General features: G+C 34.0%; 1 protein-coding gene and 1 long non-coding RNA gene across 8 annotated transcripts in view; one reads left to right on the forward strand and one right to left on the reverse strand.

The window, feature by feature from the left end:
- The window catches only part of SHPRH (SNF2 histone linker PHD RING helicase), an 85,847-nt gene that overhangs the window by 44,713 nt on the left and 21,130 nt on the right, over positions 1-20,004 (forward strand). For 5 of the 7 annotated variants that reach the window (XR_004267732.1, XM_032274527.1, XM_032274528.1 and 2 more), the window contains exons 21-25: positions 773-998; positions 3,003-3,146; positions 4,243-4,344; positions 9,585-9,656; positions 12,253-12,441. Coding sequence is in view for 6 of the 7 variants with exons in the window: in XM_032274527.1 (XP_032130418.1) it covers positions 773-998; positions 3,003-3,146; positions 4,243-4,344; positions 9,585-9,656; positions 12,253-12,441 (733 nt within the window). In the remaining variant the exon portion in view is untranslated. Of the gene's footprint in view, positions 1-772; positions 999-3,002; positions 3,147-4,242; positions 4,345-9,584; positions 9,696-12,252; positions 12,442-20,004 lie in introns of those variants that run through there. The other 2 variants (XM_032274531.1, XM_032274532.1) reach the window with 2 other exon arrangements.
- Positions 18,420-19,080, reverse strand: LOC116549171. Its single transcript, XR_004267733.1, has 2 exons — positions 18,827-19,080; positions 18,420-18,794 (listed from the first exon to the last, which is right to left on the reverse strand). It is a non-coding gene; the product is annotated as an uncharacterized LOC116549171 (long non-coding RNA).

Raw genomic sequence — 20,004 nt, forward strand, 5'->3', positions numbered from 1 at the left:
CAGAAGTTACCCACTAAATGTTCATGATGTAGTAATTTATAATTAATTGAGGTGCAGTTTTGGGGAGTGGTAAAATCCCAGACTCTAGAGTCAAGTGGATTTGAATTATACAGGTTTTGCTAGCATTTTACTATTCTTCAAGGAAGAACTCATAATGTCCAGTATAACTTCTTCAAGAATAAAGTGACACAATCAGCTATGTTATTACTTTAATAAAACCATAAGCAAACCTTGTCACAAACACCTGGATTCTCAGAGTGAAGCTTGTTAGAATAATAAATGTGTCTACTTTCATCCTGGTATTTCACCATTCTTTCTATTTTAGGTCAAATCTGTTTTTGTTACTACTGAAGTAAATAATACATTTCTTCATGTTTCTATCCAAATTATGTTTATTCATCTCCAACAGATACAATTTCTCTAAAATAGAAATTCTCCCCACATATTTCCTCGCCATGTATTCACTTCTGTATGTCAAGGAAGAAAACAAGATTTTTGTGTTGTGTTATGGTGAATAGTCTTTCTATTTATGACTGCTGACATAATAGAATTAAAAAAAAAAAAAAAACTGGCCAAATTTATGTTTTCAGCTTTTTCAGGGTTGTCTTGGTTTTTCCAAAGACTTGCAAACATGTTCTTTTAGACCTTACATTGAAAGTTGTTGAAAAGTTACTGACCTTGCTTCTGTATTTGTTTTGCTAATATCACTCATTTACAGTGCTTCTTACTCACTGATAGCAGTTAACGTTGTTTTGTTCTGGTATGTTTTCAGAGTCAAAGGCCAGACTGCAATATTTGAGGAGATGATAGAAGATGAAGAAGGACTGGTGGATGATCGAGTACCTACCACAACCCGGGGTCTCTGGGCAATAAGTGAGACAGAGCGATCTATGAAAGCAATACTATCATTTGCAAAATCACATAGATTTGATGTTGAATTTGTTGATGAAGGCAGCACTTCAATGGATCTCTTCGAAGCATGGAAGAAAGAATATAAGGTATAGTATTTTAAAATTTCCTTCCAATATTAAAAATTCTCCTTTTTTACATGAATTTTAATTGCTACTTTTCTTTTTCTCTCTCTAGTTTTGTATACTCTTCTTTAGAGATGGAGGTGGCATAAGTTCTCTTTGCCTAAAATTTAATTGTTGTAATAAAGGATAGAAAAGACTGTAATACTCAAAGACATTCTGTTTATTAAATTACTAAAAGAAAATCATTATTAAACTGAAACTTATATGAAACTTTTTGTTTAGCTGGGAATGTGTTTCATACTATTATTAGCTTTATCTTTCACTGCTATTGTTTGAAATTAATGTTTTGTTTTGTTTTAGTTCTGTGAATAACAGGCAATCAACAGCCTTAAAGATTCAGGAACATAGTAAATACTTCTCATCCTATAAGTCTGGAAACTGTTCCAATGAATAAAGCACAATGTGCCCTTTCATATTTGTACTTTAATAATTCCATCATATTATAAATCTGTACTTGAGATTCCACAATTCATTAATTTTGAATTATTGTTTTATTTGGATAGGTTATCCATTGTCCTGCTTTACAGGTGAGATAGGTAGAGGAAGGAAAGAAGTGTTTCATTTATAATGTCATAATCTTATTCAATATCTTTTAAAAGTCCCTTTTAAAGTAGGATAAAAATTTTTTGCAGAAAGATAGTTATTTGTACTATCAGTTGATATGCCATAAATTGGGGAATACTTTTAAAATATCGAAATCATTGCTTCATAATAATTTTTTTCTCACACATTACTCTTGTGAATAGAAAGCACATTAACACAGTTAATTACTGTAAGCCATGGAAGAAGACAGTGTTATGTATAATGTGCAGTTGCCCCTATATTCTTTTTTTGGACTCAGTTTGACCACATGCCTTTTGTCCAGAGGAGAGCTTATTGTGCAGTTCTCCCAGATCTTTGTACATTTTGTTCTGCATAACTTTACAGACCTTTTCACAGAAAAGCAATTGAATGAGCTCCTACTATACGTATTTACCAGATCTACCTCAAAATGTAAAGTTAGTGAAGAGAGGCTGTCAAAAAAAATGCATGCTGATTGATACTATTTCTGTGAATTTCAGAAACATGTATAATAACTCAATTATTAAGAATATGTTTCACGGGCCGGGCGCGGTGGCTCAAGCCTGTAATCCCAGCACTTTGGGAGGCCGAGGCGGGTGGATCACGAGGTCAAGAGATCGAGACCATCCTGGTCAACATGGTGAAACCCCGTCTCTACTAAAAATACAAAAAATCAGCTGGGCATGGTGGCGCGTGCCTGTAATCCCAGCTGCTCAGGAGGCTGAGGCAGGAGAATTGCCTGAACCCAGGAGGCGGAGGTTACGGTGAGCCGAGATCGCGCCATTGCACTCCAGCCTGGGTAACAAGAGCGAAACTCCGTCTCAAAAAAAAAAAAAAAAAAAAAAAGAATATGTTTCACATAGTGTAAGTTCAATGAAAGATGTAGAAGGATAAGTACAATCCAGAATAGTGGTTTGGCCCATGGTACTGAAAGGGGAATATATGAGGAACGAGAGTGATACAATTGAGAAAGAACACACAGAGCCTTTCCAAGGAATTCATATTATTCTTTCTCAGGTTGGGTGGTGGGTACCTGATTGTATATTCTAGTATTCTTGTTGCCATTTTATAAATAGATATGTGAAATATGTTATAATAAAAATTTTTTTTAAAAAATAAAACAGAGAAGAGATTCTGTCAGTCTACCCATTAGACTTTATAGATTTTTGGTCCTACCAAGAAATCTTTGTATTCTGTTCCTGAGAATCTAAAGAGGTAGCATCCTATAGAGATTTTTTTCATTCACATTTCATCCTAAAAATGACCCCAGGAACTACTTGTACTTTAGACACATAGAGAAAAAAATATCAGATCTCATTGAAGACTTTTGCTTAAGGCACATCTTGGTGATTTTAACCAGTTTTAATTACATGCTTTACCACTGGTTTGTCTTTTCTGTTCCTTCAGTTGCTTCATGAATATTGGATGGCTCTGAGGAATCGTGTGTCTGCTGTTGATGAACTTGCAATGGCTACAGAACGACTAAGAGTGCGTGATCCTAGGGAGCCAAAGCCTAATCCGCCAGTTCTTCATATTATTGAACCACACGAGGTAATTGGCAAGTAAATCACAGAAAAGGGAACAGCAAGCAGATGTTACAGATATCCAAGACCCAAAGAAGAGGCAGAATCAGGGCACTCACTGATCTATAAGTGTGTATTTAGTCTTCATTTTTAATTTGACCCATGAAAAATTGTCTTTGTAGATGAAAAACAGTCAAAGATGAGGGATTTCATGTCTGTTACTTGCTTAGCATTCACTATTTTGATGCATTTTGTTTCCACGTTGCACATTCATCTATTTTTGAGTTTAAAACATTATAGGTGCTTAAAACCAATAGATATTCTCACTTTTTAGATTTTTTTTCTATTAACCTCAGTTTTATCAGAACTAGAAAAATCTTCCTTAAGAACAGCTGAAACCTTTTCTTTTGCAATGTTTCTTTTACTAATGACGAACTAATATTAACAACTTACCTTCTAATAGATTTGTCTTTGTAACCCAGGTTTGAAAACATAACTCCAGCAATTTTTTTTATTCTCTGTTAAAAGATATTATTTTCTTTATAATTCATTTTTATTCTTTATTTGTTTAGTGCTTTACGTCTGTTTCTGTATAGCTTGGAAAATATAACTTGGAAAAATTTAGATATAGTTATTATATGTGAATTGTGAGTAAGTTTTTCTGAGAAAATAAATGTCTCTTGTTAGAGTGTTCCTTCTCTGTCTGCCATATTCTACTAGGGGAGCAGAGGAAGGAAGGGCAGAGAGATTCTTTCCTGGATTTCATGAAATCACTGAGGCCAGAGCAGCAAATCATTTGACATTTCTTTATCCCATGGATCTATTACTGAAAAACAATGATACATAATAGAATTTGAGCTGATTTTTATCTGACTTCAGGTACACAGGGACACTTCCTGCTTAAAAGAGCTCTACATTGAGTTGTGCCTTTTATAAGGGAAAAATAAAAAGCCATTTGAAATATATTATCTAGTGTCCATTTTGAAAACTTGTGTTTTAGAATATAAATAGGTTTTTTTAAAAAAACGAATACATTTATATTATTGGAGAATTGTATGTGTTTAATATAATTTAACTGTCTTTCTGAGAGAGAATAAAGAAATTTTTATTTTTATTTTCTTTAGGTAGAACAAAATCGAATAAAACTACTAAATGATAAAGCCGTTGCTACATCACAGCTTCAGAAAAAACTTGGGCAGCTTCTTTACCTAACTAATTTGGAGAAGGTATTGTTTTTAAGACATGCTACTTTTTCCTATGCTATATTATCATAAACCACTTTAGTGACTCTTTTCATAATTAATGGTGCAAATTTTTTAAAATTAATTTTTGTGTTATATGAGTCAGAACACTACCTTTGTCTCTACAATAGCTACACAAATCACAAAAGAATATTGTATCTATAGAAATTATGTTATGCATTTGATATAGAAAGCCTGCACTCTATAGTAGAGAACAATGTAAATGCACTGTAGTTCAAAGCCTTGAATAGTAGAAGTATTACAACGTATCTTCGTGAAAATGGCTTAATGCAATTTATACATATGCATTCATTCATAAATACAACAATGTTTTTTAATTTGTTATTTGAAACTAAAATGTGTTTGGAAAGCTACTAAATCAGAGTACATGGTAATAAAGGTAGACGTCAAATATTAAGTGTAATTCAAAACACATGTTCTGAGTTGTGATCTAAGTATTATTTGAACATTGATGAATTGATGAGTCATTGATTAAATATAATTCCATTTCATTGCAGGAATTTGTATTTTAAGAGTTGGCAGAGCACCTTCTTGGGGCAAGATACCATAGCAAATATTTGGATAGGGCCAGTGAAAACAAGCTACAAATTTGAAATCTTCCGAAAACTGGTATAACATATAAGTGAATCAGTAAATCTCAAAGTGAAAAGTTAGACATTCATTATAGGTAAAATAGCATGGCGACTAAGAAGACAGACTTTGAATCTAGACAGCCCAATTTTGAATTGTGACTTCACTATTTTCTAGATATGTGAGATTATTTAAGTTATTCACCTTCCCTTGCATCATCTGTAAAATGATATCGACACTACTTTATAGTATTCTCTTGAGGATTATGTGAATTAATATATGTAAAATGCTAGAGTCGTTTCTGCCCTTTTAAGCGCTTTCTAGGTTTTTGCTGCTATTAATATTATTAAGATTCTACTGTTATGATTACCAGCACTGTTATTCTGAAAGATAGAAAGAAAATTTCAAAGTTTCATACAAAATGCTAACATTAAGAATATAACACCTAGGAGAAATGTCTCAACATTGCTGGGCATAAGTTTTTTAAATGTAAGATTTCTATACTTTAAATATGGTAGTCAAAATGAAAAGACAGTTATCTGTTAATTGTACCTCATTGTTTATATGTTAAAATATTTTTTAAACCTAAAATTTTAAGGATATGGAATAATCTACATAAGAAAATTCTATTTGGCTATTAATAAAAGAAAAAGCATGTAATCCTTAATGATGGAAAATCAAATTACACAGGTGCCATTTTCTGCCAAAAAGTAGACACAAATTTTTTAAATGATTATACACCCCAGTGGTGAAAAAGGGCAGTGAATGGATATGCTTTATGCATTACCAATGAAAATATAAATTTATATAAGCTTTTCCTAAAAGCATTTCAACAGTTGGATGCAGGTTTAACATCTCAAATCCAAAATTTGACATGTTCCAGTGAGCATTAACTTTGAGCATCACATCAGCACTTAAAGCTTATGATTTTAGAGCATTCGAGATTATGGATTTTTGGATTTGGAATGCTCAACTTGTGTGTGAAAAAAAGGAAAAGGAAAACTGGACAACGTAGATAAAATGAATTGGAATCTTATCAAATGGACATTGTAGAACTGCAAAAATACAGTATCTGAAATCAAAAACTCATTGAATGGAGACCAGACACAGAAAAAGACAGTGTTTATGAACTCAAGTACTGTACAGTAGAAAATACCCAATTTGAAGTGGCATAGTTAGAAAAATAAAGAGCAAAATAGGGCAAAAGATATTGAGACAGTTGTTTAATATAGCATACTTGTAATTTCATAGATCTAGCATACTTGTAACTGAAGTTCAAGAGGAAACGAGAATAGGACAGGAGCTTCAAGAGATAATGGCTGAGAATTTTCTAAAACTGATAAAAGACAATATGACAAATGTCTTACAGATTCAAGAAGTTCAGAAACCCTAAGCAGAATAAGTAAACAAAAACAAAAATACTGCCTAGGTGTATTATAGTCAAACTCCTGGAGACCAAAAATAATGAAAGATAAAAATAAAAAAAGTTGAGAGATAAAACACTTAATATTTACAAAAGAGCACTAATAAAACTGGTGGCTACATAGAGATGTTTTTCTTTTCAACTTAAAAATGTTTCACTGTTTTGCATAGTTTCTCTGTAACCAGTTGACATCTGAACATCTTCAAAATGCTAAAAAAAAAAAAAGTCAACCTAGAATTCTATACTTAAAGAAATTTCCTTTTTTATAAAAAGTGAAATAAAGATATTTTCAGACAACCACAAACTGGAAGAATTCATTTCCAGTAAACCCGCATCACAATAAATACTAAAGGAACTTCTTTGGACTGAAGGAAAATTATTTCAGATTGAAGGATGGAACTACAGTAAGGAATGAAGAGCAGAAGCTTAAATATATAGATAAATATGCAAGGATATTGACTTATTTAAAAGCAGCAATGCTGTCCTATGGGTTATACAACATATGTAGCACTAAAATATATGTTAGTAGCACAAAGGAAGGAGGTAAGCAGAGGTAAACTATTATAAGATTCTTCCAGAGAAATGGACAAAAAGTCCATAAGGATATTGAACATTTGAACACTAATGAACAAATATGACCTAATTGACACAGACCACTCAACAACTGCAGAATACATATTTTTAGGTGTATATGGAACATTTATCAAAATAGATCTCATGCTAATTCAAAAAGCAGCTCTTAAAATTTTCAGAGGATTAAAAGCATGCAAGAGTATGATTTCTGACTGAAGAAGAATTTAAACCAGAAATCCTTAATGGAAATAAAAGTAGATAAATCCCTAAAAGTTTTGAAATTGACAACATACTTCTGAATAACCCATGGGTCAAAGAAGAAGTCAAAATGGAGATTCAAAAATACTCTGAACTAAGTGAAAGCAAAAATATGTGACAGTGCTTAGAGGAAAATTTATAAATTGTTTAAGTTAAAGATCTGCAAATTACCATGTGTTGGAAAAATTCATCCCACTACCTTTTTTTGTAAGTAAAGTTTTATTGAAATATGGTCACATACATTCATTTACCTATTGTCTGTGGCTACATTCATGCTACAGTAGTGGAGTTGACTAGTTACAACATAGACCATGTGTCCCACAAGGCCTAAAATATTTATAATCTCACCATTTATATAAATGTCAGTTCTTTATTGACATTGGAAAAGAAGAGCTATTGTGAATTATGGTAGGTTGTTTACAAAGTGCTACAGCAATGATCTTTCATGTGTACATGCCTATAAGCAATCCCCTTCTATACTGACTCTGGCCTTAGTCAGGTAACTTTTGTTTGACCTTCTGACATGCAGAGACCTAAAAAGTCCATGCATTTTGGGGTACTCCCATTCTTGTTGCCCTATGGAACTCCATGAGACTGTCTGAAAAAAACCTGGTTTACCTTCTTGAGCAGCAGAGCCCCAGCTCAGCGCAGCCCTCCATGTAGACCAGATAGCCTACCAACTAACTGCCAGACATGAGCATGAGGCCATTATAGACCATCCAACCCTAGCCAACTCAGCCCATCCCTGAATCACCTGTAATATCATGGGAAATGTGTGTTTGTTTTAAGCCACTAAAATTTTGGGTGATTTATTATACGTGAAAAGGAAAATTGGACAACATAGATAAAATGAATTAGAATCTATATGGTGGCATCAAATGGACATTATAGAACTGCAAATATATATATATATATATATATATATATATATATATATATAATTGATTTATTTATAAAAATCAGTAATTAACATAGAAAAGAATAATTCATTTGTTCAATTTGTTTAAATGTCTGCATAACTTTATGTTAGTTAGCAGAATTGTTTTTAACCTTTAGAGTTGCTGAATCCATGCACAATTTAGATATTTATTTATTTATTTACTATTTATAAGCCAAATGATATAATTTTTTTTTTTTTGGAGACAGAGTCTCGCTCCATCGCCAGGCTCCAGGCTGGAGTGCAGTGGTGGAACCTTGGCTCACTGCAACCTCTACCTCCTGGATTCAAGCAATTCTTCTGCCTCAGTCTCCCAAGTAGATGGGACTACAGACATGCGCTGCCACACCCAGCTAATTTTTGTATTTTTATTAGAGACGGTGTTTCACATATTGGCCAGGATGGTCTCAATCTCTTGACCTCATGATCCACACGCCTTGGCCTCCCAAAGTGCTGGGATTACAGGCATGAGCCACCGCGTCCAGCCTAAATGATAGAATTTTTAATTGTTTATTTGGTTAGTCAAACCTCAGACAAAAAAAAATTCAGTGATCTTTTATTCTAATTTATTTTCTTTTATGTTTTCCTCAGTTTTAAAACCTGTCCACTGGGCTGGTGACTTTTTTGAAATTCTTTCAGTTTTTGTAATACTAAGGAGATTTCAAAAAGCTATTGTTTTTGATATAATTTCTAGTTATAAAGAGGTCTGAAATCAGTAATATTTCTGTTTCCCAGTTATTTGCTTTTTATGAGTTTAGGAAAAGGATGCTGAGAAGAAGCATGTATTAATAAGGAGTTACATTATATAAATAAATGCTGACTCTTTCCATATCTATGCTTTTAGGCCAAGTAGATAAGCAGATTAAGTACAGGTTTTTTCAAAAACGTTAAGGAGCTCTTATTTCAAAATTCTAAATTGTATATTTTTAAGTAACCTGTATATTTTAATAACAAAATTTAGCCTAAAAATAAAGCTTTAAAAATCTAGCTGTCATAGTTTGCTTTTATTTTTGCCTTCTACTGTAATCAAGATACACTAATATTATAGTTTAAGCTACAGGTTGAGTTTGCCATATCTGAAATGGTTAGAACCAGAAGTAATTCAGATTTCAGACTTCTTCAAATTCTGGAATACTTGCATTATACTGGTTAATCATCCCAAATCTGAAAATATCTTATCTGAAATTTCAGATTTCAGGTTTTGGATTAGGGATATTCAACCTGTATGATTCAAATTGTTTTTATTTTTTTGTTCACTCCTTGAATAAATGGTATTTGTAAGTCCCAGGAATAATAAGGTAATATAGGGATTAATGGATCATCTAAATTGATAGATTATGAAAATTGTAATTGCCAGTATTCACTTCCGTGAGTTGCAAAATATGTATCAGGTTTTATATGTAAAAATGTAACTAATATATTTTTTAATTCTTTTTTGGATAGTCTCAAGACAAAACATCAGAAGGCATTAATCCAGAACCTTGTCCAATCTGTGCTCGACAGCTGGGAAAACAGGTGAAATTATGATAAACATCACATGCATTTATAAAATAACCTTACAGTTTTCAAAGGTTTCTACATAAAATATTTTTTTCTTTCTCTCATTTTTCTCATCACTAGTTTCTATGAAAGGCAAGTATTACCATCATCTTAAAGGTAACACCTGAGGTTAGGTGACATTCTTAGGGATAGAGGTCTGAGCAACATTTTTCTTAAATGGAAAGCGAAAAAATATTTCTAAAATGACCCCATCTTTTTCATTAAAGATAGATAATTTCAAACATTGTTTCCAGTCACAAGACTGTGTCCAGTTATTTGACTTTGTCAGGTAACATAGTTATTCAATAATTACATGGAAATGTGGCATAACACACATACATTTACTTAAGGTATTACATTAATGTAGAATCATATTTCTTACTTGACAGTATTGATATCTCATAATACTTGTACTTTAGAGTGCAAATTAATCCCTCCTAGGGAAATTTCCATGTGATTTTGGTAGACCACTATATTAAGTATATTTCTTTGTGAACATTAGTATACATAATGTCTTTAAACATGGTAGAACCATATTCTCCTCTAGGAGAACTGCAATTTACAAAAATACAAGTTTCTGCTTTCTAAGATATGTATATAATCAGAATATTCATTGCTTTTGAAAATTTGAAAGATAAGCCTATTACTGTTGAAGAAGTAGAAATATTCTTGGCTGTTTTTTCTATGGAACTGAGAGTTGAAAGGTAAATATATGCATTCTATATTCTGACCAGTAATAATCAAGAAGAAAGTACCTTTTGGTTTCCAGGATTGGTGGAGAAGGTGAGATCACAGGAACACTTCATTTGGTAATGTATCTTAAAGGGAGAGATATTACATTGGAAACTGAGCAGAATAGTAGTGTACAAATGCTGGTGACTTCTGACAAAAAGTCAGTGATGAAACTGTGATAAAACTTGTGATAAAAATGGAAGAAATTATGACATAAAGTAGTCTCTTTTGCTTTTAGTTTTGATAAGATTTATGCAACTGGACTATCTCAGACATTTTATTTCATTTTAAACATTTTCAGTTTTTAAAGTTCTTCCATATACATTTGTTCATTTAAGTCTAGCATAACCTAGGTTTCCTACACTTAAAAGACCATATCGGATTTTAATAATAGTAGCAAAACTGCTTTTCAAGTTCTGTTCATACTCACAATGTATAGTAGCTGTATATTTTTTTCCTTTTTGCCTCCTCGGTTCTCCTCTTCTTCTAATTTATAGCTATTAAATTAGAATCTGTCAGAGATAACCTCTATGTACCAGCTGATGCCCCTGGAGGCATTGCATATTTGTTTCTTCTGTTGGGGTCAGTCAGCTTCCTGTCATTCCAAATGCTCAGGTGCCAGGTATCTCATTAGTTCCTCACCATTGTACATGTAGGTGGACCTGTATGGCTGTTTAGTTGGTCCTTTCTGAGCACCAGTGAGTCCCAAAACTGCTTTCCAATAGAGTAACCCAGTGGCGCTAGAGGTTCATAAAGTGCAAGAGTGCTGCTCTGTGTCAAACAAAATGCTGATAAAATAGCTCTTCAACTTCATTAGTCTCAACCCCTGTGGACTCTGGCAGAGGTGCAGCTAGAAAACAGTAGGAATAGTATTACCTGATAACAGGCAAAATAGTGGTTTTAAAACCAAGCTTATATACCTCAATTTTCTCTTTCTTTCATTGTGAGTTCTTTTCCAAAGAGCATCTTATTTGGTCCTGCAAAGAACCTTGAGTGGGCCAGCCATATACTTTCTTTCCATAAATGTCCAAATCCTGAAAACAAACATAGCTTACGGATTTAGGAGCTTTGTCACTCAAAACGACACTCAGTTTTTCTTACTGTTTTTACTAGGTGGAAAAGGTTAAATATACGTTTATAAGATGCCGTAGCTTTTAGAGCTTACACCTAGACTAAATCTGTTGCTCTTTTACATCTCTTATTGCCAAAGAGGGCCAAAGTCTCCGTGGTGTGTTGCAGAGATTCAGAGTGGATTATTTTATTTTTCCCGAAATGTGACAAGGGGTTTCTTAAAAATTTTTTTGTATTTTTTTTAAAAAATACCCAGAACCACTTTTAAAATAAATTTGAGATACTAACTAGCCCATATTATTTTCTATATAAGTACTTTAATGTGTGAAAATATAAATCTGTTTTTTAAATTAAGTGGAACATATTGAGTATGATATTATCTCCAAAATAATGTTATTCTGAGTCCCTCTGTTATATATATTGTTAGAGTGCTGAAGGACTAATTTGCAATTTTCCCAGATACAGAAATGAGAATACCAACTTCCTACAAAGTAATGATAGCTGACTATCATACTCACTATTAGGAGAAACAGAACTGAAGACTATGAAAGCTTACTTTGGAATAAAAAAACAGTTAAAAAAACTTAGCTTTATAACAGAGAATATTAATGTCATGAAATCTTTAGGAAGAAAAATTGTGACTCCCTTCTCCTTTTAATATACTTACAAATTGAAAGGCATCTTTGATAGCACTAAGGCTTTTTTTGATAGAATTGAAAGGCATCTTTAATAGTGGCACTAAAGCTTGTTCTATATGTTTTCTTTTTAGTGGGCAGTACTGACCTGTGGTCACTGTTTCTGTAATGAATGCATTTCTATAATTGTCGAACAATACAGCGTGGGATCTCACAGAAGCTCCATTAAGTGTGCGATCTGCCGCCAGACCACATCTCACAAAGAAATATCGTATGTCTTCACCTCAGAGAAAGCAAGCCAGGAAGAGGACATCCCTGTGAAGGTAAAGTAGGTCAGGAACACTCAAAAGCATAGGTAAGGCAATATAATAGGAAGCAGTATCTGATTAAGAAACCATAAATATCACAACAAGCTTGGCACAGTGAATAAGTGGATACCACTGTTCATAGATATACTGCCTGAAAGCCTCAGCTTAACCATCTAAGTTTTAATTGTGGGAGGAACACAGAACACTTATTCAAACATGGTTAGCAATAGTCATGCACATGGTAGCTAAAATGTAACATCTTAAAATTCCAGTTTCCTATCATCCTTTATAGTATTTCTGTCCACCACAAATAGATAGAGGTCTGGTTACATTAGAGATTTATTTAAAGAAAGAGCTTTCCTCATTATTTTACTCAACCCTGCGTATAAGGGGAAAGATGTGTCTAACTAAACAGAAGGAAAAAGTAAATTGGTTAATGAAGACAGTTACAAGAATTTAAACAGCATGGATTGATATTTCAGGGTACAGCCAAATTTTGGCATTATTTTCCCAATTTTTTTCCATGCTTCATTCAGAATTTTTTAAAAATTACTATAATTTGTTATCCAGACCGGATCTGTAATTGGATTCACTGCTTAAGGGGTATTTAGTACAAAGCGGAGGCTATTTTGTTCTTTCTTTTCCTTAAATATGCTTTTTAAATATTTTTTTCTAACCAAACTTGAACAAAGGACACATCAGTATCTAAATGTAGTAGCAAATGTGGGCTTTAAGGAAGAGTTATAGGATGAAAATGGAGAATGATGGGGCTGACTCTTAAGCAATATTATGTGTTCTTTATTCCTTCTTCTTCTGAGTTTTTGATACTCTCTTTTCACTTTTAAGTAATGTGTTTTGTAAGTAGAATCAGCTACAAGTTGAAATTCACTACCAGTAGTTAGTTGTTAGGGTGCGCTCTCCCAAGAAAACTATAGTTGAATTAAAGAACTTTTAGTTGTTTTTTTTTCACTGTTATTTGAATAAAACCTAAAAATATCAGTCCTATTGCTCTCTAATCTGTCGTGATAAACAGAATCCCACAGTTAGAATAAGCATTCATCCATCCATTCATTCCACACATATATTGGACATGTGCTAGCACACAGGCAAGGCCTCATAGCTGCAGCGTACACTCATAAATAAAATAGATACGGTTGCTCCTCTTCTGGAAATTGGTGAAGGAGTTTCAGTTGGGGCAAGAAGCACAGATGCTAACAAGTAATTAATGTGTTATAATTGTGATAAGCACAACAAAAGAACACAGCTAGAGGCATCACGCTACCTGATTTCAAACTACACTAGAAGTCTACAGTAACCAAAATAGCATGGCTGGTAGATTGAATTAAAGATTGAGTCAAGTGGGGAGGGCTGGAAAATGAGAAGGAACAACTAGGGCTAGGCAATCCAGGGCAGTATGCTGGCAACAGAGGCCACAGGGAAGCTCTGCTTTGGTAAGGAGGTAGTAGTGCTGATTGTGGATCAACTCAGTGTCGACTAATTGTCTAATGAAATCACTGATGACTTTAGAAGGAACTCTTTTAATACAAATGTGGAGGCAGAGAGCAGGTTAGGAGGGATTGAGGGATGAGCAGGAAGTCAACAAGTAGAAAAAGATGCCCAGCTGTTTCTTATATTTACTTCATTCAGAATGGCTGCTGAGAGACCAGTATGCATAGAGGATAACTAGATTCTAATTAAAGCAGGGAAGTGAAGAGCAGTAGTTCCACAAGAGTAGAAAATATTACATAGAAACAGAATTATAACCAGAAGATATGAGTACAGAAAAACATCACTTTGTAATTTTCTTTTGTTTAAGGCAAAAGATTCTTGCACTTTAATCTCTAGTGAAAAAGGATAGACTGAAGGTATAAGAGAAAGGATAATTTGCAATGCAAGTTTCTTGAAAAGGAGAATGTTGATATATAGAGAGAAAGTAGAGGTCTCATTGAAGTCAAATAACAGGTATAAATTGGGCTGTTGAGCACAAAAGATAAGCATAGGTGTTCCCTGAGTATGGTCAGGTATGCCAGATATGACTGTAGAAGTAAGTGACTCAAGTGAGGCAGAGAAGAAAAGAGGCTAGAAGATGAAACAATCTGAGACCTGCATTTTGGATGGTTGTCCAGGCAGACAGTATGTAATATCTAGAGTTGAGTTATAGAGTAAATTAGGCATTGAAGTTCTTTAGTGAACGTAAGGTAGGATTCAGTAAATGATAGGAAAGGGTAGAGTTGGGATAACTGGGCCTCAAAAGAATGGAAGTTATTACACAAATGAGAAATAATGATCTGAAACTTGTATTTGTGTCAAATGCAAGGAGTGAGAGGATAAACATCCTTTATTCAGAAGGGCTGCTGAGAGACCAGTATGCTTAGAGGATAGTCAGATTCTAATTAAAGCAGGGAAGTGAAGAGCAGTATTTCCACAAAAGGTAGAAAATATGAAACAATTGTTGATCGTAATAAAGTATGAGTTCCCGGGGTCACCAGTGAAAGGTCCAGGAGTGAAAGGAAAAGAATCAAAGGGTGAACAAGCAGGAAGGAAGTCCAGGACAGTATGGGAGTAACAAAATGGGCAAGGCTAGGTGATGAGAACATCATGACCTAAGGATCGTCTAGCCCTATTCCCTATCAGTGAATCCGCTGGATATGTTTTACAGTCAGCACTGTGTATTGGTGGATTCAGCCAATCATGGATCAAAAACATTTGGAAAAAGAAAAATTCCATGAAGTTCTAAAGAGTAGAACTTGAATTTGCAGCATACTGAGTCTATGTTGAATCCACACAAATTAAATAATGTGTAGGGATTATATGAGGTAATCTAGAGATGATTTAAAGTATACAGGAGGCTATGTATATGTTATATGCAAATATGACATCGTTTTATATAAGGGCCTTGAGCATCCTGGGATCTTGGTGTCCACAGGGATTTTTGAACTAGTCAGTCCCTCGCAGATACTAGGGGAGGACTGTATTTTTAAAGCAAATGCCAAAGAGTTACTGAATGAAGAGGTAGGTGACTTATGGTACAGTAGCCTTGAGGCATTTGACAGTTATTGTTTGTCCTGCCTTGCAACACTAAGAACTACTCTCCTTCCCAGTCCCTCTCTCCCCCTTTCTTTCCCACTCCTAAAGTTTCCCCTTTCCTTCCCATAAAGGTAGTCTTTCTTAGCCTTCCTTTTTTCTCTTCTTTCTCTTTCTCTGGCCACAGGCATCTCAAGGGCCACAGATGGCTTTTGTGGCTAAGAAGAGGTGGCTTACCCTTAGGTGAAAGCATGCATCACAGTACAAGGAACTGTCAGAAGAAAGAAATGCTGTGTCAGGTTTTGTGCAGAGAGAGTGAGGAAGTGATTGCTCTAGCTACCAGTCAACAGCATAGTCTATGAAACAGTCATTGAGCCAATCACACCCAAACACCTGTTCATTTTATGGCAGCTTTCCTAGACACCCGGGATAGAGATTGGCACAGTTACATGTGCTGTGCTGTTGGAGCAAAGATATCAGTGTATAAATACTGTTTATTGTGCTCTCACTTCTCCCTGTCTTTCATGGGTATTGATGAACACATGAATTAACTGAAGCATCTTAAAAAAAAAATAAGATTATAGAATTTAGTAAAGATAATTTCCCTTTTGTCATAGATGCATATGTAATTACATTTCCTTTTCTTGAACATAAGACTGAATATTGTACCATTGTGCAAGCAAGTTTTATCCCTCTTCGACCTCCTCACATTGCTTCATGCCACGTTTAGGTTGGCTCTTCACTACTTTTTCTGTTAACATTTGTGTCTGTCACATTTGCCTTGTACTTCCTGTCCCCTCTTCTGACTTCTGTCACATTTCTGCCTTGCTGTCTGTCACTTCCTCCTTGAAACATCTGCTTATTGTATGCTAAGACTTCATCCCTCTCTTGTGCATCTTTGAAACTTCCATGTAAATGGTCATATTGCCTATTTTGGATTTGTATGTAAATAAACATGGCTCTGTGTAAATAATTAAGACATTATTTTCAAATTTTAGATCTATTAGTTCCAATTATTCCTAAACCTAGTTTTTTTCTTTTTATTATTGTTGATATCAAATCCCTGATCTTTAATAAACAATACTGAGAAGTAATTTTTTATTTAATTGAAATGTTTATATTTTCTGAAATATAAAATTTATTTCTAAAATGGTTATTTCACTGTATTTATGTCAAGATTCTCAGTCATAGCAAACAATATATCATACATAATGCTTAATCATATAGCTGTTCTGTGGATAAAAGATATTTGGAAAACATACAACTACTATTTAACAGTAGTAGACATTTTTTAAGTGGTATTTCTTGGAAATAAGAAATTTTACAATGTAAGGAATGCTGTTGATTGACCATAGATATAAAATGAATATTGGGATTACAAACGTCCAGTTCGGTGGATGCACCTAAATTGAAGACCATGTCTTCCCTAGCAACAGTGTGACAGTATTCCTAAATGACCTTTGGAACCTACTGGGCAGCTCACAAAGTAAACAAAATTCCCCTTGCAAGTTCTGACAACTGCCAGGCATTTTGGATGGTGAAGTAGGCCTCCTGGCAGAACATATGGCCCACGTGTCTTGTTCCCTGCGTCTTACGTTTGGCTAGGTTTCATACAAAACATTTTTGCCAGTGGAAACCCTGACCCTATAATGAACGAGAGTCTTAAATAATAAGAAATTTCTTTCCAGGAGAAAATAGATATAGCCACTACATAGATAAAGCGACAGCAATACAGTACCCTTCCCACACACCACATGCTACACAATTGCCTCTCTTGTCAAACTTGTAAGTATGTGACCATCAAATGGCCTGCTTTTTAAAATAAATATTTTTGTTAAGGCTCTACCCTCATAAATTTTGACTCATTAGACCTGGGATGTGGTCCAGAAATCTGCATTTTTATCAAGCAAATACACAGCCTTTTGTAGACAAAAAAACTCTACATCTCTACATTCCAATTCCCAGAGAAGCCTAGCCATACTATGTGTAGAATTCTACTACGTGTAGAATTCTACTACGTGTAGAATCGTGTTCTGGTTTTTTTTTAATTTTGAGTTTTGTTCAATTAATTTAAAGATCATTTGTGACATCTGTCTCGCACTTTAAAATATAATTAAAATAAACATCTGAGTGGAAAAAAACTAGGAAATTCTGACTGAGTTTAAAATAGGAATAAAATAATTTGGTAAATATAATCCAGAAATGATTATATTAAAATATTCTCATATAAGATAGAAGTTTATATAACATGAACATTAACTGGTAAATTTGGAATGCAGTTGTATATTTTTGTTAAAATATGTCCTGACTAAATATAATTTGCAAAAAAAAAAAAAACCCTATTTCTGTTCACTGGCCAAGTTAATATTTGTAATTCTGAACTGTTAGCCTCATGTTAAAGTTAGCCATAGCCTGCAATAAATTGAACACACAGTAGAGACTTCTAAGATATAAAATAAAAGTTATCTTTATGAAATTATCTTTATGAAAAGCTTGATCACTTGTGGAGTGTAAACTCCATTAAAAGTTAGAGGACTTGTTTATGAGATGGGCACTTTGTTTTATTCACTATTTCATATGAGGCATTTGGAGCAATACCTGGCATTTAATAGGCACTCAGCAAGTATTTGACTGCTGAATGCATTGATGGATGACAATTGAATAGTCTGTATACCTAGTAACCCTAAGAACCTTTAGATCCAAATAAAATTTTTAACTTTTTTTTCATTGCTAACTTACATCTTTGAAATAATTATGCAAAGTGTTTAAAAGAACGGGATAATATTTTTTTGTGGCTTAGTACACTTGTAAGATCTTCCACAGCCTAGGCATAATTTCCATTGAGCTTTATTCAAATATCATGTGAATGCTTGAAGAACCCAGTACTTGCCCTAGACATATGCTTGAAAAGTATTTCCCCCTGGTAGCACCAAAGATACAAGCTTCATAACTGCCCTGAATTGTATCTGTCGCTACCAGTATGGGTTTTTAGCATGGTCAGCAGGTGCAGACAGAAATAAAACAATGTTAACTGATCTTACTCAGCTGAGCCTGCTATGGACAAAACAGACACATTGAAGGAGTTAGCTGTATTTCAAAAAGAAGAGTTCAGAGTAAAAGTAACAGAAGTCATAAAATTCCAAAATAGGAAATAACTTGTGACTAACAGTCTTCTCAATGTAAAACTTTTTGGAAGTGTTTCATATGTATTTGTATGTGTATTTCATTTGTATGAATATATATATTAATATATAACATATAAAATCCCTAAAGATATAGCCTGCCTGTTGACATAGTCTCCAAAGATGAATGTTCTCTCTTTTGTTTGATTAAAAAAAACAAGACTGAGTGTATTCATCATCTCCATTATATTGACTTTTCTCTGATGTTCTTGAGGAGTCAGCAGCCACTTTAGCTCTTAATTTTACAAATGGAGCTAAGCATGACCACGGGAATCCACAGGTCCTGCACAGAAAAAGGTGGTAGAAAGATGTGGACAGAGTAGATTAACAGAAAAAATAGAAAATGGCAAAGGAAAAGGAACTAGATTGGTGACAAAGGCATATATTGAGTAACAAGCTCTTAATTCCGGGTGAAAAATTGCCAAGTCCTATTTCAAATTGTGCTCCAATATTCACTTTATATAGAGTCATTGAAAAGAAATACAATGCAACAATATCTTCCTAGTCACAGAGCATTGTTTTTCTTTTGTATGTGTAAATCAAGTGCAAGTGGCCCTTTCCTGCTGTAGCAGAGAGCTCGTATGTGTTTTCCTTTCTATCCTTTCTCTCCTAAGTAAGGAATCTCAGTAGATAGGAGACGGACATGAATCAAAATAGAGTAAAGCCAAGCTACAGTGTATCTTTCTACACCAATACTCAGATTTTTACTATTAATATTGCTCCCTCTTTTATCCCCAATAAGTCTTCAGTGCATGAAAAGCCCTTTCCCACTCCGAAATTACATTGGTAAAGTAGTTCATCTCATTCTGGAGGGGAGAGGATTAAAATCTAGAGCAGATGCTACTTGGTTGCTTTATTAGAAGAAATTTTTTTCAGTTTGCTGAATATATGGCAAAGAAATAAAACTGAGTTTTCTGTCATTTTAATACATATAACAACCTGTAATTCAAAGTTTAGGTTCTCCACATTTTACAACAGAAGACTGCCACTATAGAACACCTTATTTCAATCAGATTTAACTCAGTGATAAAAATAAGTTAGTGGCACCCATTAGAGTAGATAAGAAGCTACATGACATTTCTGATCTTGAGTTGTATTACAAAGTGTCTTCCAGGCCAAACTTCACTAGAAATATTCTTTAGTGGCCTTTGGTGCTAGTGGGTCTCTACTGTTTTTTCAGTGTGTTGACTTCTTACCCCAAATTCTGGAGCTTTTAGTTTTGTACTTTATTTTCCAGAAAGTGAAAGACTTCACTTTACTTCACTTCTTTATTTTTAAATATTTTAATTCTTCTGGCTTCTGACTTTGTGCCTTGAGTAGAAAAACAGGAGCGATAACAGCCTTGAGCTGACTGGGAACACTTTGTATGTCT

The sequence above is a fragment of the Sapajus apella genome, unplaced genomic scaffold, assembly GCF_009761245.1.
Source record: "Sapajus apella isolate SASKATOON/1434 unplaced genomic scaffold, GSC_monkey_1.0 scaffold6, whole genome shotgun sequence".
Taxonomy (NCBI): Eukaryota; Metazoa; Chordata; class Mammalia; order Primates; family Cebidae; genus Sapajus; species Sapajus apella.